The sequence below is a fragment of the Phoenix dactylifera genome, chromosome 2, assembly GCF_051530095.1.
Source record: "Phoenix dactylifera cultivar Ajwa chromosome 2, Ajwa_hap1_PhDact_Kaust_v1.1, whole genome shotgun sequence".
NCBI classification, from domain to species: Eukaryota; Viridiplantae; Streptophyta; class Magnoliopsida; order Arecales; family Arecaceae; genus Phoenix; species Phoenix dactylifera.
The window spans coordinates 49,507,311-49,532,288 of NC_143191.1; the positions used below are offsets into that span (position 1 = coordinate 49,507,311).

The 24,978-nt window shown below is 37.1% G+C and overlaps 1 protein-coding gene across 1 annotated transcript; it reads left to right on the plus strand.

The window, feature by feature from the left end:
- Positions 1-15,799: 15,799 nt before the first annotated feature.
- On the plus strand, positions 15,800-23,523 carry LOC103716216 (U-box domain-containing protein kinase family protein). Its single transcript, XM_039124898.3, has 8 exons — positions 15,800-16,492; positions 16,568-16,680; positions 16,767-16,894; positions 17,069-17,522; positions 17,810-17,962; positions 18,044-18,571; positions 19,823-20,515; positions 23,163-23,523. The coding sequence occupies exons 1-8, from the start codon at positions 16,336-16,338 to the stop codon at positions 23,352-23,354; spliced, it is 2,418 nt and encodes an 805-aa protein (XP_038980826.3). The 5' UTR covers positions 15,800-16,335; the 3' UTR covers positions 23,355-23,523.
- The last annotated feature ends 1,455 nt before the right edge of the window (positions 23,524-24,978 follow it).

The window sequence follows — 24,978 nt, forward strand, 5'->3', positions numbered from 1 at the left end:
AAACTGGACGACTCAAGAAATGTGGACTAGCAGTCAAGCCAAAGTGATGCTGGCTCATTGGTGTCCCCACCACAAGTGAAGGAAGGCTGAATTGCAAGTTTCTGTGTTTCTGAGAGGGTCGACCCAAGGAATGTTTGAGTCGACCCAAGTGAAAGTTGGGTCGACCCAAGGACAGGTTGAGCCGACCCAAACACGGACAGAAGCATAACGGCTAGTTCTGCAGATGTACTTTTTGTCCTTCCAACAGTGAGTAACTGCTAGTTTTTGAATTCTAACCATTGGGGCTTGTCCAATGGATGTAGGAAACTATTTAAAGTGGCACTATTCATCAGATAGAACATCTTTTCCAAAAGAATATAAAAGAGTACACAAGAAAGAGAAAGTGCCCTAATCTTCTTCATCCAAGTGCTTCATTCAAGAATCAAAGAAATGGGTTGAGCAGATTCAAAGAGTCATCAAGAGCTCCATCCTCCCTTGAAGAGTGAAGCATCCTTGACAAAGAAGAGAGAAGTCACTACAAGCGATAAATACTTTCTAAACTCTTCTTTGTAGATTATATTGTTTTATTTGCTCATCTAGGAGTTTAAATCTTCTTTCTTTATTTGTTAAACTACTTGTAAAGGTTGGTTGGTTAGCCCGCAAAACCAACGGAATAGGTTGATTGGTGAATCCGGAAAACCAATTGTAAAGGTTCGTTGGTGAGCCCGTAAAACCAACAAAGGTTCGTTGGTGAGCCCGTAAAACCAACATAGGTTTTTGGTGAACCCGAAAAACCAAAGTGTAAAGGTTTTTGGATTGTGAGCCCGGAAAACAATCCAACTGTAATCCGCGGGATTATAGTGAATTCCCAAGGGGTCGCTTGGGGAGTGGACGTAGGTGCTAAGGAGAGCACCGAACCACTATACTTCTTGTTGTTTGTATTGTGATTTGTTTAATTCCACTAACTCATCATTTAACATAAGTAAGATAGTTAAAATTAAGAGAAACCAATTCACCCCCCCTCTTGGCTTGTCACCTTGGGCAACAAGTGGTATCAGAGCAAGGTGCTCCAATAGTAATTATTGATCTCACAATCAAGAGTTAAAGATCATGACAACCCAAGTGGGATGTTCTATGAGTGAGGGACAATTAATTGATAGACCTCCACTATTTAATGGTATAAACTACACACATTGGAAAGCACGCATGCGCATTTTCATTCAAGCACATGACTACGATTTATGGAGTATCATAGTCAATGGGCTACATACAAATGCTAATCATGATAAGAAAATGGCTCAGCAAAATGCAAAAGCCATGAATATTCTATATTGTGCATTGGATGATAGTGAACTTAATAACATATCTTTTTGCATGACTGCTAAGGAAATATGGAGTATGCTTGAAGTTAAATATGAATGCACTAACATTTCTAGTAAATTTGAAATTAGCTCCGAAGAAGAAGAGCAGCAAACTGAAATTAAAAATCTATGCTTTGTGGCACATGAAGATGAGGTATGTACTCGAATACAAAGGGATTTCTCATTCAAAAATCAAGTACATACTGAAGCTCAATCTGATTTTACATTTGATGAACTTCATGATGCATTTTCTGATTTATACTTAGAATACAAGAAGCTTAATTTAAAGAATAAGAAGCTTAGTTTAAAGAATAAAAAGCTACATCTGAAAATGTCAGAGGAAAGAAATTCTACTGCTGAAATGAAAGACAAATTAAATTCTGAGAATGAACGCTTAAGATTAAATTCAGAAGAATTGATTCAGAAAAATCAGAATTTGATTAAAGAAAATCAAAACTTAAGTGAAGAAGTTAACCAATTGAAATATTTTATTAACAAATTCACTGTAAGTTCAGAAAGATTAAAAACGATGTTTGAAAGTCAACATGCTGTTTTTGATAAATCAAGACTTGGCTGGATTTTTTTGCTCAACAATAAACCCCTAAAGAAAAAGGTTATCAATTCGCCAAGCAAACTATTAAATAAGACAACTTATTTCAAACATAAAAAGATTGGGCATAAAAACTTTACCTATTGTTCTAATACGAATAAATCAAATGGTAAAGTTATTACGATTAAACAGATTTGGGTTCCAAAAGGAACCATATGCACTAACCCTCAAGAACCCAAGCAAGCTTGGGTACCCAAAATGAAAATATGAGGGTATAGATATAAGTGTGCCAAGCTACCCATGGAACAAATGAAACTTTCATACAAATGGGTGCGTTGACACATAATTAAAGATAAGTCTCAATTTATTCATTAAATCTAGTATAAGGTTTAACATTCTACATCATGTATCAAAATTATCTTTTTATGAAATTACGATACTCTCTGCATCAAAGTTCTTAAATGCTTCATATGTTGAATTTTTATCTCAACGATCTTAGCATAAAATTTTTCTAGTGCTTGCATGATAATAAGAAAACAATGAATGAATATGTATAACCTTCTCCTTTAAGTTTTTCAAAATCTAAATTTCTTCTCTAATATAAATGGTTGATGCTGATTTCATGCTAAAACTTTATTGAGCATAATACTTATGAAATCTTAGGTTATCCTTCGTGAAGGTATGAATGTAATTCATCATGTTATTATACCATTTATTCCTTATATGATTATCTGAAATATATTATGATTTATAAGTCTCATATATGCATCATAGGTTAAATCATAATTATTTCAAATTGGTTCAATCATAAATGATTAATGTGTTATGATCATAATAAGAAACTTACTTAAAAGTTTCTATAATAACAAATCGTCTTCCCTCTTACAAGTAATGCTCAAGACTATTCTAAAATTCAAAATCAATAAATCTGATCATTAAAATATTTCATTGAGCATAATCATTGTATCCATGATTAATATCTTTTCCTAAAATGATCTCAAATTCCACTGATTAATTTTAACTCATCATGTTTAATCTGAGCATAAAAATCTGTTAAAGTATGAATATTAATTTTCTTGAGCTATCTCTCATAAGTCAAAAATATTTCTTATTTTTTCTAAAAGAAGATTACTTGTCTTCCTGAAACAAGAGTATCTGTGTTGAAAGCTAAATCATAATCAGAATTTTGATAGAAACAACTACTTAAGATAATCTGATTAAAATTCAACTTGTATATTTTATTGATAATTATCTTATGCAAATAGAATCTAAGTTAAATTGATTCTGAAAACAAAAAAAATTGATTTAACTTTGATGAATCTTTCTATTGCCTCACATGCTTGTCCTTGAACCATCTTGGTTAATGAAACTATCTTTTTAGTTCAAGTGATATGTGCTTGCTTATATTTAGGCAATCTCTTGAGTAAAGTGACTCAACATTCAACTATTGTCATATCTTATATTGAGTCATCTAGTTAAAAATATGTTGGATGAATGTTCTGTATCTTGAAGAAACTAATGACTTTCTTTCAAGAAAGAAAAGGAGTTTGTTAATAATGCAGGATCCTTGAGCAAGAAAATGAGAGATTTTAACTTGAAGGACACCTCCACATAAGATACAATAAACATTCACATGCAAACAAGAGAGAGGACCTTCTTCAGCCAAATGTTCACACATAAGAAATCTAGTTTGACTTGAAGAATATAGAATGAATCGGTAATTTTAGATACCTCTCTCATAAATTAGCTGAGCAAAGTCAATAACTTAAATCTTATTGTGGCATGGTTAAAATCTTTAATTATTAATTTCTTGATATCATGTCTATATATGTATTAATTGACTTATGCTTTTAGAAATTGATTCATGGTTTGCTCAAACTAAAATGTTCCTTTGCCTATATCATAACCATGAAATACACAAGTATATGCTTAAAATGCTGATTTGAATTGACTTGTGAGAAGCTATGAATTCTTGAGCATAATGAAAATGTTGTTTGCATGATATACATCTATATGATACATAAGATTATTTCTTTATTCTGCTCTTTCATGTAAATTATTTGAGAATAACAAAAAGAAAGAGAGATAAAGAAAAAAAAATGAACAATTATTCAAGGGAAGTAAAATCTAAGTAAAGGCAAATACTCCAATCTTTAGGAAAAGCAAAACAAGCATAATATATTTGGCACATTTGTGAGACTAATATGAACATTCCTTTTGGAAGAGATAAAATCCGTAATTAATTACAGAAAAAGTTTGAAGTGAACATTTTAACCCTTCTATATTGCTCACATAGGGATGGTGCCAATGGGAAGGCTAGTGGTAGTACCCGGCACTATTTGACCCAACTATTCGGTGTAGGGCATATTAGGGACGGCACAAGAGGGAGGCTATTGGTAGTACCTCGTGCCCCTTCCAACTCCACCGGATAGGGAGCAAATAGAGTATAGAGCATAGAAAAGTAAAACCAAAAGAAATGAAGATTAGAATATTCACTGAGTGGTTAAAGGAAGAAATTCAAAAATGAGGAAATGAATGACAAGATAAATGAAAGTATATAAAAAGCTTGTGAAAAGCCAAATGAAGTTTCGATCACTTGAAAACACACCTTAAGGATAAAAGCTTAAACTTAATTTAAAAATGCTTCTATCGTTGCATTTTTGTAACTTTCATTATATACTTCAATGATTGCATCATTTTGAGGAATAACTCAATATGATTTCTAGATGAAAACTACGGTTTAAGAAAAATAGAATTACTTTGGATACCTTGGTTGTTTGCTCCGATACGCATCTGAAACATATCATTTTTTATCTTATAAGTGTACTGAAATTGGTCTAAATGATGTGTTTTTCAATGATCTTGATTGCAAATAAATGGTTCTAAACATATGATATTATTTTGATATTAAAAAGACTTATGGTGCTTCATATATACGTTGCTGAAAAACTATGACTAAGAAATTAATATTTTGAATATACACTCCTACATAATTAAATGCTTCTATCACTAAAAAGAAAAGCTATTTTTAAGAAGAGAGTTAATGATCCTAAAGCTTAGAATATTTCAACTCACTTCAATAATTCTTATAGGAAAGAAAATGTAATTACTTTTGAAAGAAATTTGAGCTTCAAAAGAATTATTTTCTGATTAATATTTCCATACATATTCAAAAAAAAAATAATAAGAGGAAATATAATTTATTCTTGAAAGATTAAAAAGAGTGATTGCTATAAATTTTGAAAAATTCTAGATCACTCTACATTCTTGATATTATAGAAGAACAAAAAAAAAAAGGTTTGAAAGAAAATGTATCTTTTGAGGGGGAGCTTTAAATACTCAATCTCTTTATTGAAAAATTATTTCAAACTCTAAACTCTCAAATGGAATGATTAATTAAGGGGGAGAAAGAAAATTTCAGAGTGAGAGATCATATAGAACTTAATCGTATAAATTCGCATCTAAAGATGAGACAAAGAATACTAAATGTAAAGTAGTATTAAACTTTGTGCTTCATTGAATATCTTTTGAAAGTTGGATTTCCATCTGTATTCATCGGTAAATCATTTATTTCTGAAAATTTAATTGAAAAGGATTCCATCTGTCTTAGTTTCGAAAATTTGTCTTGGAATCTACTTATGAGTTCTTATTGGCTTGCACTTTAGTGTTTCAATCCTGAGCCAATTCATTTTAATTGATTTTGATGCTATGATCTTTAAAGGAGTAAAAGAAAGTCTTTAAGAGAGCTCTAAAAGAACTTTCAAAGCCTTGAATTTTATGTATCCTACACTGCATAAATTCATGTTTTGGTATCTATGCCCTAATACTTTTATATCATGAAAGAACTTTGAAGTCATTAAGAATTAAGGATTCAACATAATCTTATGTTTTTTTTCAAGTATATAAGGTTTGATCTTTATTTGCTCTTATATTATACTCTGAAAATTAATTAGATTGCTCTCATCTTGCTATATACTTAATATATATATATATAAAAAGGTGTTGAACTTTCATTCGTGCCTTCTTTGAATATTATTCTTGATACTTCTTGAAATAACTTGAAAAAGATTCCATCTACACTTGATTTGAAAAATATCTTTGGAATCTACAGTTAGAGATCTCTTTTGGCTCACATCTTAAATGTCTCATTTCTAAAGCCAAACACATAGAAATAAGATATCATTTTATTAGGGATCATGTGCAAAATGGAAACATATGTATTGAGCATATATGTACTGAAAAATAATTAGCTGACATATTCACAAAATTCTTGAGTGAAGATAGATTCTGCACACTAAGGAGGGAATTAGGCATATGTGATTTTTTTTTATTGAAGAGATATAAAAGGGAGCAAGCAGTCTCATGATACATTCCTCCCATTTCTAAAAACCCATGAAACATGAGTCAAACTTGTAATCTACAGATTCCTTACTCATGTATCATTGTCCCAGAAAGAATTTGTAAGGATTGGAAGCAAAGAAAATTTTTAGAAGCGAAAAGGAAGAGAAAGGAAAAATTTCTGAATTTGGGTCGACCCAACCCAGAATAGGGTCGACCCAACGTTGAGTCGACCCAAGAAAATTCTTGAGTCGACCCAACGTCGGGACCCCACTGTTAAAAGGGGGACCCGTGAGCTTCTAGGGCACTGTTTACCCTTTGTCCTCTTCCGAAAACCTTATTCCCCACTCTCCAATCTCCTCCAATCATCTTCAAACACTAGATTACTTCAAGATCTTGGAGAAATGGGACCCAAGAGAGCCGTAGCCAAGCGATCCGGGAGAGTCTCACGGATCCAACGTGCGGAAAGAGAAGCTACAGAGCCGACCTCTCCTCGCCACGTACACTAGGAGGATGAGGACTAGATCCCAGCCATTAGATACTCCCTAGGCTGATATTAGCATTTCTGTTTAGAGCCTAGGCTAGATATCTAGTTCTCATATGTATTTTGTGTTTATCATGTATCTTTAAACTTTGATTAAGGAACATTGTAATTGCTTTTGTTTTTGGCATGAATGTACTAAAATGTTCCTATTTTGATCAATGAAGTTTGAATGTTTGTTATTTATTGTGTCTTTTCCCATGCACCTATTTGATGATAACAAAAAGGGGAAGAAGTAAAGAAAGAGTAATAAGAAGTTGAAGTAAAGAAAGAGAAATAACAAGGAGAAATAAGAAATTGTGTAAGAAAAGAGAAATTACTTATAAAACAAATTGAAAATCATATAGGAAAGCATATACATTTAAGGGGGAGCAATTTGCAACAATGAAAATGATCAAGTCAAAAATTTCTATCAAATTTCAGAATTTGGCACATAGAATTTCAGAATTTGGCACGCACCTTTCACACCTCGATACATAACCTGAAACTCATGTTTTATCTCAAATTTTTGGAGTTTCATCTTTAATGAATTATAAATGAAAGGGGGAGCAATTCAAAAAGTCAAATTGGCAATATTTGAATGATATAGGGGGAGACTTCACTCTTATATATGAAAAGCTGAAATTCAGCAAGTTAAGCCCTTTCAAAAACTGATTTTAATATAAGTATCAATAGGCTCATACTCTTTATTTTGTAATCACCAAAAAGGGGGAGATTGAGGATGATAGTGTTATTTTGATGATTAACAAGCAATTATCTAGAGTATGTTATAAGTTAAATCGATACTTCATTTATAAGTCTATTACTCTCAGTATATTTGTATAAATTGATATAGATACATTTCATTGTTTATTTGAATGAATCTAACCTTGAGATGCAGCAAAGTGTGGATTGAGTCGACCCAAAGGATGATTGGGTCGACCCCGGCACATCAAGAAAGCATTTGGCACACTTCTGCAAAAATGGCACAGATGAACAGTGAGTTGGGTCGACCCAAGGAAAGCATGAGTCGACCCAAACATCAAGATCCTCAAACAACTCAGAAAATGGTTCTCTGGATTTACTGAGAGGGTCGACCCAAGATATAGTTGAGTCGACCCAAGCTTGAGTCGACCCAAACCCTGTGTGGGTCGACCCAAAGGCAAGACAGAACAGAAGACAGAAAAGGTTCTCTGAAAACCCTGTTAGGGTCGACCCAAGAAGAAGTTGAGTCGACCCAACTGAACCTTGAGTCGACCCAAAGAAAGGTTGGGTCGACCCAAGTGAAGGAAGGCTGAATTGCAAGTTTCTGTGTTTCTGAGAGGGTCGACCCAAGGAATGTTTGAGTCGACCCAAGTGAAAGTTGGGTCGACCCAAGGACAGGTTGAGCCGACCCAAACACGGGCAGAAGCATAACGGCTAGCTCTGCAGATGTACTTTTTGTCCTTCCAACAGTGAGTAACGGCTAGTTTTTGAATTCTAACCATTAAGGCTTGTCCAATGGATGTAGGAAACTATTTAAAGTGGCACTATTCATCAGATAGAACATCCTTTCCAAAAGAATATAAAAGAGTACACAAGAAAGAGAAAGTGCCCTAATCTTCTTCATCCAAGTGTTTCATTCAAGAATCAAAGAAAGGGGTTGAGCAGATTCAAAGAGTCATCAAGAGCTCCATCCTCCCTTGAAGAGTGAAGCATCCTTGACAAAGAAGAGAGAAGTCACTACAAGCGATAAATACTTTCTAAACTCTTCTTTGTAGATTATATTGTTTTATTTGCTCATCTAGGAGTTTAAATCTTCTTTCTTTATTTGTTAAACTACTTGTAAAGGTTGGTTGGTTAGCCCGCAAAACCAACGGAATAGGTTGATTGGTGAACCCGAAAAACTAATTGTAAAGGTTCGTTGGTGAGCCCGTAAAACCAACAAAGGTTCGTTGGTGAGCCCGTAAAACCAACATAGGTTTTTGGTGAACCCGGAAAACCAAAGTGTAAAGGTTTTTGGATTGTGAGCCCGGAAAACAATCCAACTGTAATCCGCGGGATTATAGTGAATTCCCAAGGGGTCGCTTGGGGAGTGGACGTAGGTGCTAAGGAGAGCACCGAACCACTATACTTCTTGTTGTTTGTATTGTGATTTGTTTAATTCCACTAACTCATCATTTAACATAAGTAAGATAGTTAAAATTAAGAGAAACCAATTCACCCCCCCCCCCCCCCCCCCCCTCTTGGCTTGTCACCTTGGGCAACACAGGAGATACACGCAAGAGGTCATAATCTTATTTAATTTCACGTATTATCAAAATTCAGTAAAGACATGACTAATGCATGTATGTACTAAGGTCCTTGTGATGCATGTGGAATATTAAAGGATATAGCACTTGAGATGCTAGACATTTGTTATGCTCACTAATTATATCAGTTCACAGTGGTAATTAAATAGTAATAATACATCAGACGAAAGGAGAATTAGCTCATATTACTCTTTTAATGATGGATGTTTGTAAGTATTATGTGGAAGAGAAGACCCTCTCTGGATGTCGGCAGTGGTTATCAGTGTTAGGTTGAAGGGAAAGGTGAAGGTTGATGAAGAGTCTCTTTTGCACTCTATATTCCTTACTCTAAGAATAACATTTAAATCACCTTCCGAAAAACAATGTAGATAACTGAATCGAAACGAACTAGAATCTGAATTAGTGATAAGTGGATATAATTTAGTAGCTAACTGATAAATTGGAGGAATCTGAACTCATGACCACTAGTAAGCCCTAACTGAGCTCTGTGCCATGCTAACATGAGTTGATAATGAAAGAATCAACAATGTAGAGAGAAATAGATGGATAGAATATCTAAACACGAAAAAAAAAAGAAACTCATTGAGTCATGGTAGTGCTGGGGTTCACCATGGATTTCTCATATGCACATAAAAAGATAGGGGACTATTAAATTTCTCATGCAAATTTCAATCTTCTGATCATGAAATCCAAGCAACTAGTCATGATCAGTTGTGTGCGCTAAGAGGTATACACGTTCGTTTCATCGTCACTAAAGTTTGCACGCTCTCTCCTTTTCCCACACATCACGATAATTTTGATGGAGATAAATAGAAGAGATATAGATAATAAAATGATAAGGAATTAAAGATTCAGTTCCATAGTCACAGAATTGAGTGTCTAGATAAGCTGCCTTTTTTTCAACTAAAAATAGTAGAGATCTGCTGATACAAACTTCAATCTGCATTATTTATTTGAGAAGGCATGACTCTTTTCCAATCACAACTCAGAACCTCACCCAGAAAAGTTTGCCGGAAGATACTTATACAGGGCCAAGAAAATCAAATAACACCTTCAGAGTAGTCTTTTTGAATGAGGTCATGAGTTTTGACATCTCCAGTAGATAGCATTTGATTCTTTTGGTTCCTAAATAAATTGGCTAATTAGTCTTCTAAGAAAGCAAAAGAACTTTTAATGGAGAGCTTGAATGCTCTCAAAGTTTTTTGATGAAGGTAGGTGACCAGTTGGATGGCGGGTGGACATCAGGAAGCTAATTGTCTGTAGTGATAACTTGCTAGTTAATGATGATAGCAACTGATCTACTAACTTGATATTTAGACTGGCAAGTCTTTAATGTGATTCACAAGTTTAACAATGATGGCTTTGATGTGATTCTGTTAAAATCACCATTTGTCCCAAAAGCTTAAGCTGATAAGATGAGGTAGATTTATTTATATATTTTATATTTTCTTATACTCTTCCTCACATGTGGGCCGAACTTTCCTTTAATGGACGAGCTCAACATGTAAAATTTTTAATAATAGAGTTAAAGAGTGCGAAGACAGGGTTCGAACTCAGGACCTCTACTCTGATACCATGTTAAAATCACCATTTGTTCCAAAAGCTTAAGTTGATAAGATGAGGTAGATTTATTTATATATTTTATATTTTTTTATAGATTCACCTACCAGGCTACCACTTTCTGGATGGAGGATGCCAATATCCTTGGTTTGGGTCTGGCTTCATGGTCCAGTGGGTCAGGCTGAGCTTTATGTTAACCCAAAGCTTTGTTAAGGTAAGATACACACAGCACATTCTGTATGTAGACATCTTTACTATTTTAATGTTGAAGTATTTCCCCAAGGGGTGAAAAAATAATATAACAAAAAATATTAGAGACAGATATGTAGGAACAAATTTTATCCATTGGAATATGCTGCAGTGAAGATACGAAGGTGGATTGAACAAGATATATTAATCCAAAAATACTCCAGGTTGCACTTTATATCCACACGAAAAATTTATTAGACCTGCAAATGCTGATTTAGCAGTTTCATAATCAAGCAACCCGGCCCTTGTATAGTGACAAATCCCTCGAGTTGCACCAATCCTCTTATGCCATGTGGCGTGCGAACTGTTCGAGTATACCAAATTGGAGCCTCATGACATTGCTTCTTGAATCCTTCATCATTCTGGTCTAGAATCCAAGCTCTTGGGGAGAAATTCTCTAACAAATCAAAGATCTAATTCTCATGTTCGTCCCTATGCAACATTTGGAAACATCATAGTTACCAGTCCAACTTGATGGTGAAAGCTTCAAATTTCAGAAAATTGTACATAATTTAGCAGAAGATCAGAGAAGAATCAGATGATTTACATTATGATTTTTTTATAAAGAAAAAATAATGAATGTGAATTTTAATGCCTTCACATATTTGTTCATGTAAGTAACCAAGGAAAGCAGTGCATGGTAAACAACAGTGGCAATAAGAACAACACTTCCTCCCCAAAAGCTGATTTGAAAACAGTAGATATCATCATCAGTCTATGCCTGTCAAAATTGTAGATATTGAAAATAATCTGAGAATAGTTCAGGAAATCTTTCGGACAGTGAAAGCAGTGCAGCACTTTGAGAATTTTCCGATAGTTCAAAAATTGTTCCCATGGTTGAGAGGCTCAGAGATAAGCTTGTGATTTAGTAAGGATACAGGAGTAGCAGCAACCCTTGTGGAGAAAAGAAGACGAAGGGTAGTTTCAACATCTCAGATATCCTTGCACTAATAAGAAGAAAAGATAGAAGAAAAATTATGTTTGGAGTTCGGATGGAGGATAGGATTGTAGGTAACGGCTTATGGACAAGACTTCCAACCAAGATGGTTGCAGAGTTTATGGAACTTGACATAATGGATCGACATACCTGTATACATACAGGAAATGAGCTCAAATAAAGGGGGTAGGTGCTTACAAGATTTAGACCCTCTTTTACTGGGCTTTAGTTCAATAAATCTGGTATTTGATTTACTAAGTATATGCTTCGAGCTGCTTCATGTAGACACAGAGCAGGTTTATCTGGGCCTTTTATGTTCTTTTTTTCAGAATTATGTGGATCTGATTTACACTCAACAAAAAGTGACACCTTGTTATGAAAGGAGATTAGTCATTCTTATAAACTTGTATGCCTGCATCAAGAAATGAGATTGAGACTTGTCCTGATTCTAGGAACAATAAATCAGGACATATGGCTACAAACACAATCCTAAATAAATCAGGACAGAAGTTTATAGCATTCATGTATGTGCATTTCTGCAATGTACCCTTAAAATATATTGCATGCGTTAACTTATGCATTTATGTATTCTACATGCATGCACAGCGATCTTGTAATATGACATATTACTATGATGAACTTCATCAATTTTTTCAGCTTTTATGTAAAGAACTAAAATTGGAAGCATTTAGATTGGAAAATTTCAGAGATCAATGATGATAATTTGCCAGGCTATAGATCCAAAATTTCTCCTGGCATGAAATCCAAATGAGAAGTTTGCCCAAATTAAACGCTCTATAATCTAGTTTTTCGCATTTGAATCGGATTTCTTTCGAGTTTGGATGTCGCGCCCCAAACCCACTATTGAGGTTGACATATGACACAACTATATATTTTATAGAGTATAGCCCTAGGGAATATGTAAGGCCTATTAGACAACTTTTACAACATATATTATCATTTCTAGGATAAAACAAATTTACCCAACAGTAACTACAATCCAAGTACAAATATATGATTATTCAATGATATCAAGTACATTTATTCATCTCTCACTAGCAGACCTAACTTCAATCAAGAGCTCAAAGTCTTAGTGATCTGAAAAAGAAAACAAGAATTATGGTAGAGTAAAGCCTTAGGGAATATGGAAGGGCCTGTTGGACAATTTTTACAACATATATTATCATTTCTAGGATAAAACAAATTTACCCAACAGTAACTACAATCCAAGTACGAATATATGATTATTCAGCGATATCAGGTACATTTATTCATCTCTTACTAGCAGACCTAACTTCAATCAAGAGCTCAAAGTCTTAGCGATCTTAAAAAAAAAGTCCAATAGATAAAAAAAAAGCTAATGAAATAATATAAAGTATATCAATCATAACATGTATATGCCAAATAACCAATCTAAGCACTCGCCGATAAGAAAACTCAATATGCATCAATCATATGCCAACAAATCAATTTGTTTCACTAATGTTTTTAGGTAACTATTTTGTCCACATATTAACCAATCGGACTTAGTGACAATCCGAGAGGTTTTAGAACAAGGACTTCCAATTATCTTTTCAGTATTAGTCTACCCACGACCACACTCCACACCAATGTTTGCGACAAACAAATCAAAGTACCATATTTCCATCCATGGGTAGTCTTTCCTTTAGGGCTCGTTTGGTTCGCGGAAAAAGAAGGGAGGAAAGTATGGTCAACGGAAAGATACCTCTTGTTTGGTTGAAGTTTTCAAAAAAAAGAGATGAAAACTTTGTATTTCCATGGAAATATGATTCTCACATTTCATGAAAAAATCTTTTCCATGAAAAAATCTTTTCAATGAAAAACATGAAAAAGTTACTTTCCCATGAGCCGAGAATCATTTATTTTTATTTTTTTTCCAAAAGGCCCTTTAGCATTAAAGAGGTATTAAAGACCTAATTTTTATTAAGGGTATAATAGAAATTACACATAACTTTTTTAGAAAAGTGGATGGTCAACCAAACATAAGCACTCTGAAAATCTGTCACTTTTCCATGGTCAACCAAATATGTCAAAAATACTTTCTCAAGCATCCTCTTCCAAGGAATCTACTTACCAGTAATCATATTCCTAGGAGAGAAAATGCTTTCCGTGAACCAAACAGCCCTTAAGGCTCGTTTAGTTCGTGAAAAAAGAAGAGGAAAGAGTGTGGTCAACGAGAAAATAATGAGGTGTCTTTTGTTAAAGTATAATATAAATTATACATAACTTTTTTTAGAAAAGTGGATGGTCAACCAAATATAAGTCTTTCAAAAATCTGTCATTTTTTTATTATCAACCAAACATTCAAAAGTACTTTTTCAGATATTTTTTTTTTAGAAATCTGCTTTTCAAAAATTATATTCAAAGAAGAAGAAGAAGAAGAAGAAGAAGAAGAAGAAGAAGAAGAAGAAGAAAGCTTTTCACAAACCAAACGGGCCCTTAATGACTTGTCTTGGTGCCCAGCCCTTAGCTGAGGATCCCAGTGAAGAGAAGCGTCAGTGGGCATAAAGCAAGAAAGGTATAGAAAAAAAAAATAAAGAAAAGAAGATGGTGTTCAGGGCCCACTGTTCAATAAATTATTATTAAGTAGATTTATCCTACCACATCAGTCGTAGACTGGTCCAATGAAAATTGAACTAGACGATCAATTTATGCTGCTGCTGCCTCAAGGATTAACCATGTTTAACTATGGTTAGAATAAAATAATTCCTGGAAGCCCTATTCGTTTCCCTATTCTGGTATTCGTAGAGAGTAGGAGATTTTGGGAATTATCTTGGGATTTAGAGGACTCGGTGTCGAGGCCAAGAGGTCTGCGACCGGTTCCGAGGCCCTAAATTCCAGCCAGAGCTCCATGAGCAGCGGGAGCTACGACCGCTGAAGCAACTTCTCTTACCTCTCCTGCGACGCCGCCCCTGGTCGCCCTCCGGGCTGGCCGCGAAGCCCCACGCTTTTTGTTGGACCCCGCGTGGGTGGCGATCCGATCGCGGCTCCTGCCCGACTCGGGCCTCGGGACTTCAAGCCGGTCCGCCGGATCGGGAGAGGCGACATCGGAACCGCCCATGTCTGCTGGCTCCAGGGGGGTGCGGCGGTGCTCGGAGGCGGCGCTGGCGAGCGAGTACGCGATGAAGGTGGTGGACAAACTGGCGTTGACGACGAAATAGGCTTCTTTTTTTTTTTGAAAATTAATGGCCGGTCTATTCTTGGATCGGACTGTAACTTTTAGTTCCTGTTAACTGGTTTATAACAACCGGTCCGGCAACATTTCGATATTCTATCATGAGACTAAAATACCCCTCACCCTTTCCCTCTTCCTCCCTTCGTCACACTCCTCGGCGGCTTCCTCCTCCTGCTGCTATAGAGAGAGACTAACTGGGGAAGGGCCGAGGGAAGAAGAGAAGAAGAAGAAGGGAGGCCGAGTCGCGGCCGCCGGCACTGCCGGCCTCCCTTGAGTCGCGGGTGAAGGCCGGCGGCGCCGGAAGGGGGCCGAGCCGGGGCCGGCGGCGGCCGGCTTCCCTTCTTCTTCTTCTCTTCTTCTTTTCTTCCCATTTCCTCTTTTCTTGACCCGCGACTCAAGGGAGAGCTTCCCTCGTCGGAGTGCCCGAAAGGAGGGTGGGTCGTGGCTGGCCAGCGGCGGCTGCGGCCTGGCCGTTGTGACCAACCTCCTTTTTCTTCTTCTTTTTCGGTAGGAATGGGGTATCGACACCACATCTCCCACAGTGGGGCGAGGGTATCTTCGACATTTTCTTAAAAAAAAAAGGTCTTAGAAATCGAAAATTAAAGTTAGTATGGTTGTTGGACTAAAGATTTAATTATGGTTAACGGGACTTTCTGTTACACTGGTGTCCTCGAGGGTGGAAAATTAATTACCCGTTCTTTTCTTTCTTTTAACCATGATAGCAGCGGTTTAAATTAGCTGACGTGTTTAATTTTTATTGGATTAGTTGATAGACTAAGATGCGTACTAATTTCTCCGTCCGCGACGCAGGCTGACCCAGGATCCTCCCGGAGACCTCGCGTCGTCCCGCACAGGCGAGGCTTCGGTTTTTCCCAGCCCGGCCGCGGGGATCTCTCGCCGCTCGGCTGGCTCGGCTGGCTTCCAAACCACTCCCCGTTGGCGAGTCCGCCGGATCGACTCGCCCGACCCGCGGAGTGGAGGTCGATCAAGGGCCGGGTCAGGGAGAGAAGAGTCGGAGGCGTCGCATTGGAGTTGTGGACGGTTAATCGGTGCTAAAGGACAACGCAAGGAGAGATGTATATCTTAAAAAGCCCGTGGAGTGTAGAAAGAGCCAAAATTCTGGCCGTCCTAGGCTCTAGAAAATGCCGACCGGTCTTACCCAATCCCTTGATATTTCCAAACGGAGACATTTGAATAATATAACCCACCGAGAACGATTAGCTGATTCAAATCCTTGGCGAACATGGAGAACTGCAAAATCTAGTTTGAGTAAGGCCAAGATCTTGGTCATAAACATCAGCTGCAGTCCTGATCGAGAACGCAAAATCTAGTCTGAGTAAGTTTGGGCTCAAACATGGCAGTCCAGCAAGAGAAGGTTTATGTTGCTGTTGGGAAGGATCTACAGCAAGGACTTGGAACTTTAGGGTGGGCTCTTAGGAACTGGTCTTCTCAATCCGTTTCCTTTGTGATCCTGCATGTTAGTGTGTCGAAGGATTTGATATACACCCCATGTAAGCAATGAACACCAATTCTATTTCGGTCGCTCCTCCAACTGGGCTTAATGTGCTTATGAGCTTCTTTTTCAGTTGGGAAGCTTCCAACCAGTTCGGTGAATGATGAGATGTTGGAGGATCTTAGAATGAGGGAGAAAGATACAGTGGACAAGCTCTTGGGCAAATACATGGCCTTTTGTAGCAAGGTTTTATGTTCGACTGATTCTGATGCAACTGCTTATAAATTACTGGGTTGCATTCTACACTCATCACCATTTATTGGTGTTCACAGGTGAAACCAGAAGTATTGAAGATCGAGAGATCTGATGAAAGCATCCATAAGACTATCATTGAGTTGATATCTAGTCTTCAGATCAGGAAATTGGCCGTGGGCATCTCATTCACAAAATCTTTATCACGGTAACGAGTATCTTTATTCATTTCAACATTGGACTTGGCAAAGAATCGGGGAATGCCTGATTAATTTGGAGGATATATATGTTTATTCTTCTTTTCTTTTTATATTAAAAGATCAGATTTTGCTAATCCGCATGCTATTGATATATATATACGCATATTTTACCACCTAAATAGGAAATTGAAGGATGACACCAGTATCCCATATTATGTTCGCAAGCACAAGCCGGAGTTTTGCGATATATTCATGGTATGTGGAGGGAAGCTGGTTTTCCTTAGAGAAGAGGAAGATGGTGGAGACTACTTCGAAGATGAACAAGGAATGATGGTTGCCGATCTCAGGAAGAAATCCATGGAAAAGTGCTGTTTAAAAGGGTGGCTAGGCAAGATACTAAGTGATGGCAGCCTGTGTTGCACTGACCATGGATCTTCTCGTCTTTTGGCCTCGCCTCCTAACACTGTCATGCCTGAAGTAACTAGTAGGTGGGAAGATCATTGGGAAGAAATTGAGAACTATATCCAATGTCTGGTATCATCGAACCCTGAAGGGTCGTCGTTGGAGGAAGAGAATAAAACAATGTCACTTGGCTCCAAGGACCAGGCCAATCTGGAGACCACAGTTTCTGACATGGTAAGTATGAAAGGTTGGCTCCGTAGTACTGCCATTTTGTCAAATTAATCTTGGTAGTAAACATAGAGTTCATGTTGTCTTGGAGTGTAGACCACAATTATGCTAACATAATTAGTGTGAAAAGATTACTACAAGCGCGTGAAAACTGATCATTCTGGTGTGAAACCAAATCAGGACATCCTAGCGTATAGACTTGGACTTTGAAAACTAGAAAACAATGGTTACCAAAGTTGAGGTTACCCGGCAAGTCATCTATATAATCTAACACTGGTCTGTTGCTTCTCAAGAAGCGGCCCCCTATTATCATTAAGGGAATTGAAGCCTTGGAAGCCAAGGTTGAGGAAGCTCAGAAGATGGTGGAGGAGAAGAAGATCGAAGCAAAAACCGATGTTGAGAGACGAAGAAGAGCTGAATGGTTTACCTCCCTCTGTAATCAAAGGGTAATTAATTAAGACCTCTCTAAGCACCGGCATAGTATTTACAAAAATTCTATTTTTAAAAGCTCTAACACTTCGTTTCAGGCTGAGGAGATTGAAGCGAGTCTGAAACAAGAAATAGCTAAGCAAGCCAAGTTGACGGACGAGCTGGACATGGTGAAAGACCAACTAACAAAAGTCTCCGATGAAGTCGTCGAGAAAGGTGGCGTGTTAAAATCGATGCGCGGCCTTAACAAGGCTCTCATGATCAAACTCGAGCTGTCCTCGTGGGACAAGACACGGATCGAGGCTGAATTGGAGAAGGTGGTGTGCGCGAAAACTGAGATGGCTCGAGAGGCGGAGGAGATTCGCCGCCAAAGAGACATGCTGCTTCAAAAGATCAAGTATTACGAGGAGAGAGAGGCGCTTGCAGCGGCGGATGGTTCGAGCTGCGTTTACAGGGAGTTCACCGCCGACGAGGTGTGGAATGCAACCGGCGGCTTCTCGGAGCGCATGGTGATTCAAGCTGGCGCAGAGAGCATGCTTTACAAGGGAGTGATCGGCCATACCACTGTGGCAATCCAGTTCAAGACTGAATTCAGGTTGCAGTTCCCAGACGAGTTCAAGGCCAAGGTGATCAGCTTAACTTCAACTGCTGCATTTGGATTCTGTCACGACTTCAACATCCAGTTGACTCTTTGATTCTCTCTTTTAGCTCCAGTCCATGGTGCTGGTCTTCCTTTGGAAAAAAAAAACCTGAGGTCACTAGGATAGGCGCGATTTCTAGCAGATCATGACATCTAGTTATTTATCTTTGAAACGTTCCCCGGAGGGCTCTCCTTGCTTGTGGAAAATTTTATATTGGACTTTGGAGCCGCAAGCTCAGCGTATGGAACTTTTCTTGTGGCCAGCCACTAATGGAAACTTTGTAGTGGATTGGCATTTGAAAAGAGCCACGTAGTTTACCATGGACGTAACTCCAGGGTTCACATAGCATCCACTTGTTAGTTGAATATAAGTTGCAATATTGGCTCTTGAGTTTCCCACCAAATTAGCAGAGCAACGACCCCTTCCACTTTTGAAAATCTGAGCCTTATGAGTCAACTTTAGAAAGGTTTTCTGGAATCAAAATATTGGTTTCTGTCAGCTGTCTAGGCCTCCACTGCACCCAATCTCCCACACCCTGATGAAAGCAAGGTTTGAAGCATACAACCCCCGAGAAACTCTCTGGAACCTTCAAAGTTAGGTCTAACTTGACCAGTTATAAAAATTAAAAGGCCAAGTCTCATCCGTGTCCTACTGGGAACATGTACGTGCCTAGAACATGAAACCGTCCTTACAATGAGTTCAATCAAGATAAAGAAGTACATAGCCTCGCTAAATGAAAATATAAGCTAATTAAGATCAAGAGTTACATGACTACACTTCGAATTATAGTCTGGTTAAGATTTCTTCCAACTGAGGTCCCGGCATGCCAAGGCTTGAATAAGTGATCTTGAAACCATGGTGTCATTCGATGTAGCCAATGGGTCTCATCGTAGATGGAAGTCCAAGACATAAGTCACTAGAGCTGCATTAATTGAATTAATGCTATCTAATTGCTGAGGTTAGGCATGAACATTTATACAATATTTTCTTGAGACCAGCATCTCGTATAGATTACGGCTAAAAAGTCATCTTGTTTTGGATCTTGTTTGGCAAATTTTTTTAGTGGACTCGGTAGCACTTTTTAATTTTCTAAAAATATTTTTGAATAGAATAAAATTGTTTGGTAAAAAAAAAACAGAGAGCTTTTTTAGTTTCATCAGGTAGCTTGCTTCTTTTTTTTCTTTTTTTTTTTCAGCAAGAAGCGAACTTAATCGACTTTTGTCTCTTTCTACTCAGGTGGGGTGGCTCTGCAAGATCCGGCACCCCAACGTGGTCGCCGTGATCGGCGCCTGCGTGGAGCGCCGGTGCATCGTATTCGAATACATGGAGGGCGGCACCCTCCACGACGCCCTCTTCTCCTCCTGCCCCCGTCGGACCGAATCCGTCCTCCTCCCCTGGCACGCCCGCATCCGCGTCGCCGCCGAGGTGGCCTCCGCCCTCGGCTTCCTCCACTCCTCCCGCCCCCGCCCCGTCGCCCACGGCCGCCTCCGCCCCTCCTGGGTCCTCCTCGACCGGCACCTCTCCGCGAAGATCTCCGGCCTCCGCCCCTCCTCCGTCCCCGCCCCCGCCGCCGACGTCGCTTCCCTCGGTGCCCTGATCCTCCAGCTCCTCACCGGCCGAGAGGCGGACGCGGACGAGGAGGTGAGACGGACGATAGGACAGGGGAATCTCATGGGGATATTGGATCGGACGGCCGGGGATTGGCCGCTGGACCTCGCGGCGGATTTCGCGGGGGTTGGGCTGCGGTGTGCTGAGACGGCGGAGAAGGATGGGGACGGCGAGGAGGATGAATGGACGGCTGGGATGGTGAGGGAACTGGAAGATCTCAAGAAAAGGGCGGAGGAGAGGATGAAGGTGAGGATGGGTAAAGGACACCAGAAGAAAGAACAAGAGAATGCGCCCAATGTGTTCATTTGTCCCATCTTCCAGGTATTTTTTGTTTTTTGGTTTGTCTCAACTTCATCCTTTTAATGTAAACACTTCTTTTATCTCTTAATGTTAAATATTAAATGATAAAAATAATAAATAAGATTAAACAAGTATCATATGCATCCAATCTACTGCAAATAATTTTGATCATGGATCACGACCTTCTATCAAATCTTCTTTTTTTTTTTTGAATAACCATGTAGAATACACATGTCAAATATCATCAGATTATGGAGAAAGCCAAGGAGAGATTGTGATCTATATACATGATTGATTATGAATGGGATTCTTTTAAGTTTGGGAGAGGAGTAACAATTAGTTGGAGAGGAACATTGTTATGGTTACATTGGAGAAAATCAAAAGAAATTGGAGAACTGTTAATTTCCATGTATTTATTTCTTTTTTTTATGTAAGAGTTTTTTTTATAGATAATCATGAGATTTTTCTCTATTATCCTTAATTTTTAAGCTGGGATTTTATAAAAAATCTTGGCTTATCTCTTTGAAGTTTCTTATGGTTTACATTGATTGGATGGTTTTTTTTCATTTTTCACACTATTAACCCTTATTGCTTCTCATGTGTGGTCGCATGAGAACATTAAATGGATTGGCAATAATGGATGTCCAAGAGTTCCATTTTGTATGGTAAGACATGTTTGTTAAATCAGATAGATATCAAAAGGGATAGAATATTATAGGTAATTTATAATGGGAAAGACCCTTTGGAACAATATATTAGAATATTTTACATTGAGTTACAAACTTCTATGAGAAAATTTAATTTCTCTAAATAGTATACGGAATTAGTTCGCTCAAACGCACTCTAAAATTTAATAATTATCTGACTTAGAGCATTGAACTATATTATGTTGTGCAATAGCTTGTCTTAAATTTGGATGTATACATCAGTCTATTTAGATATTTTTATAGGAATTAGAGCAATTGACTGGCCATCTCTCAATCTTCTAAACGCCCACCTAAATCCCAGCCTAAGTTTTGGCTTATGGGCTCTATTGATCCGCATGAAGAAAAAAGATCCGCGGATATTTTTTTTTTCTCCCACAAGATTCAGATTGGAAGGTGTTGGATCGATATGTCCTTGTCTAAATAAGCTACTCAATTCACAAATCCAGTAGGAAATCTAGCCTAATCCTGCTGAATTACCCGACAGGCGCTCAAGAGAATGGGAGCAAGAAGCATGACCTTCATTAGTCACATTTGTGTAGCATCACATTCCTTCCATGAAACAAGACTCTATTATATATAAGCATGTACATATTGTAAGTCTTAGATTTGTCATCTCTAGATTTCTATGTTAATAATTATTTATATAAATAATTATATATGAATAAACTAAAGTTTTTGGAGGGGTAGATAGCACTGATTGTGGGAATGAATAAAATGGCCTCATGCGCATCTATGCCAAACTCGCCTACCCAAAGAAAATTACAAGTTTTGTTAAGAAAATATAGGCAACAAAGCAACTATTAATATAGAAACTTGTATGTGTGAATATTTTTATTTTATTCCTTATGCAAATACAGCAGTTTTTATTTTTCCTCATAAGTATCATTATTTGTGACAGCTGGTGGTATATATTTGCAAATAATTAATTCAACCATCTAGCATGATGACCAAAGAAGATGTTTTCGGTGTTATTTTCAAGAGTGTATAATTCATATTTGCTGTGATAAAGAAGAAAGGGCAGTCTAGTGTACGAAGCTCTCGCCTTCCATTCTAGAATATGTGGAGGGTTAGATGTACATAATATTATCCTCATGTGCAGAGTGGTTGTTCCTGTGAAGTCATCATAGAGCAACCTTAATGTTGCACCCAGGCTCACCCTCTTACTATGATAAAGAAAGAAGAACATAAATTTTGTGAGCGAGATAGTTATTCTTATGAGTTAAGCAACAAATCCATCATTATGGTATTTTCAAAATATACCTTGCCAAATAGAAAGTATCCTTGCTAAATAGAAGGTATTCTATCTTTTGCATCTTAGTAGAGCAATACGTATTTGTGCTCTTGTAAGTAAAGTCATTGTTTCTTCTTCTTCCAGCACTCATGCATAAGATAATGTGCAGTCGTTATTTAGGCTTAACTAGCTGATACAATATACTTTGATAGGAATAGGTGAGTGGTAAATTAATTATTATTGTTACAACCAAAGATGATTGTTCTGGCATTATTTTGAAGAGTGTATAATTCATATTTGCTATGACAAAGAAAGAAGAATGTAAATTTTCCTTTTCCACCACTCATGCACAAGATAACTGTACAGGAATAATTGAGTGGCACACTAATTTATTATGGTTATAACCAAAGATGATTGTTCTGGCATTATTTTGAAGTGTGTCCAATTCATATTTGCTACGATAAAGAAAGAAGAATGTAAATTTTATGAGCATGGCAGGTATTCTCATGAATCAAGCAATAAATCAATTGTCATGATATTTTAAGAATATACCTTTCCAAATAAAAATTATTTTATGTTTTGCATCTTAGTGGAGCAATATGTACTCGTGCTCTTGTAAATGAAGTCATTATTTATGTGATCCACTTCTTGGTATATGACTATAGAGAGAGCTACTTAAGAAGTTCTTATATTAACTTATAAATTTGCTTCCTACTTTCTTTTTATGTAGGAGGTGATGAAACAACCACATGTGGCAGCAGATGGATTCTCTTATGAGTTGGAAGCCATAAAAGAATGGTTGGATAGTGGCCACGAGACATCTCCAATGACCAACTTAAAGTTAAATCATAAGCATTTGATGCCAAATCATACCCTTCAGTCTCTTATTTACAATTGGCAGCAAACAAATCAATCCGTATAGATGATGAATAACTATAATTGACAATTTACAGGAAAATTGTTAAGTCATCTACCTCAAACTCAAAGCAAATTGGAAATGTCTTTGTATACCTCAAGTTTTTACAGACTAGAAGAATGTATGAAAACAGTATTCTAAAGAGTCATGAAGCACTCTAGTGCCTTTGCAAGTACACTACCACAAATGTTCAAAGTCATTGTTATATCTCCAAAATTTGCAAGGTTTGCAAATTTTTAGTCTTTTTCTTGAGGGGTATCTTATTTTGGAATGAGTGTAATACATGATAGTAATATCATGATAAACCTACTTATATAGTATCCAAATCTCGAGAAGGACTAGCTACTCAAGGGCTTGCCCCCCCATTCTATTATATGCATGTCTTGAAAAGTTATCATAAAATTAATCCTTCTTGATAGTAGGTTAGGTTTTTGATATTTGTTAAACAAATAATCTAAAGATTTTTTGACACAAAGGGACAAATGAGAAGCTATAAATAAACTAGCCATACCAATCTATTTTTTTCCTTGTGATCAAAATTATGGATAGAATCCACATGTCATACATTCTTAGTTTTGCATCAAACCATATAGCTTCAATTATGTGAAGCAACTTTTTCTAAGACAATTGAACCTAGCTAGTTACTTAAATTCTTAAGATTAATTATTAACAAATCCTTTACACAAAAATCAAGTATAAGAGGAATTACACATATCCTTCTTCAAAGGTGCAAGTGCAACTTATTCTTTTTGTGAATCTCACTTCTCACTTTTCTGTCAAATTGTCTTTCTTAACTTTGTATCTTTATCTATTCTTTAGCTTCCTCTGCTCTTGTTGGTGGAGCTATTCTTTAGTCATTTTCCTTTTACGGTTTTTCATGTTCTCTCTAATATTAAATGGGAGAAGGTTTTGTGACCAGACTACAAATTCCGTAATTAAAACACCATTTTTCTCCCAAATAAATTCTTTTAAGCAACTCCCTATTGTCTTGTTCCATTTGATTCTGTTATTTTTTTCGCCCATCTAGTAGTGATGTATATTGTATGTGTAAAGTGCTTCTATCTATAATGAAGTACCAGGATGTCTTGCTTCTCTTTCTTTTTTTCTTTTTTTCGTTTTTCCTTTTTCCTTCTTGTTGTTTGTTTAAAGGCAGCATTGCCCTTATCCACCCACATAAGTGATCAAAAAAGTTTTATCTAATTTGTCATTTTGAATTAAATTGCACATCTATTGCACCATGCTATTTTATTTTATCTATGAATATAGAACACTTAGTCTGAGGTTATTTCTACAGCAATTCTTTGCTTAGATACTCTTCATTTGATTTTGTTTCTTTCCATTCTGATTCCTTCTTTCTCTCACTTTTGTTTTAGTAGGAGAAAAATGGTATCCTAAAAGAGAGAATGTGTATATAAATTCACATTATGAGCTCTGAATATATTGGGTTTTAAGATCATGGCTATCCATCATATATTATTCATGGATCAACTGTATTCATTGTCTGTCTTGGTAAGTTTTTTTATGTCGATATTAAAGCTGGCCAACTATGACCTTAATCCTACCAAAAAAAGCAATGATCCCTCGAGCGAGATGTTTGTACCTTTTTTTTTTTTGCTAGAGAAGGAGATGT

Excerpts from the sequence above, each read along its gene's own strand:
- LOC103716216 (XM_039124898.3), top strand. The coding sequence starts at position 16,336 with ATGGCAGTCCAGCAAGAGAAGGTTTATGTTGCTGTTGGGAAGGATCTA. Across the intron at positions 16,681-16,766 it reads ACATGGCCTTTTGTAGCAAG|GTGAAACCAGAAGTATTGAA; the intron begins GTTTTATGTTCG and ends TGGTGTTCACAG. Across the intron at positions 18,572-19,822 it reads CAGACGAGTTCAAGGCCAAG|GTGGGGTGGCTCTGCAAGAT; the intron begins GTGATCAGCTTA and ends CTTTCTACTCAG.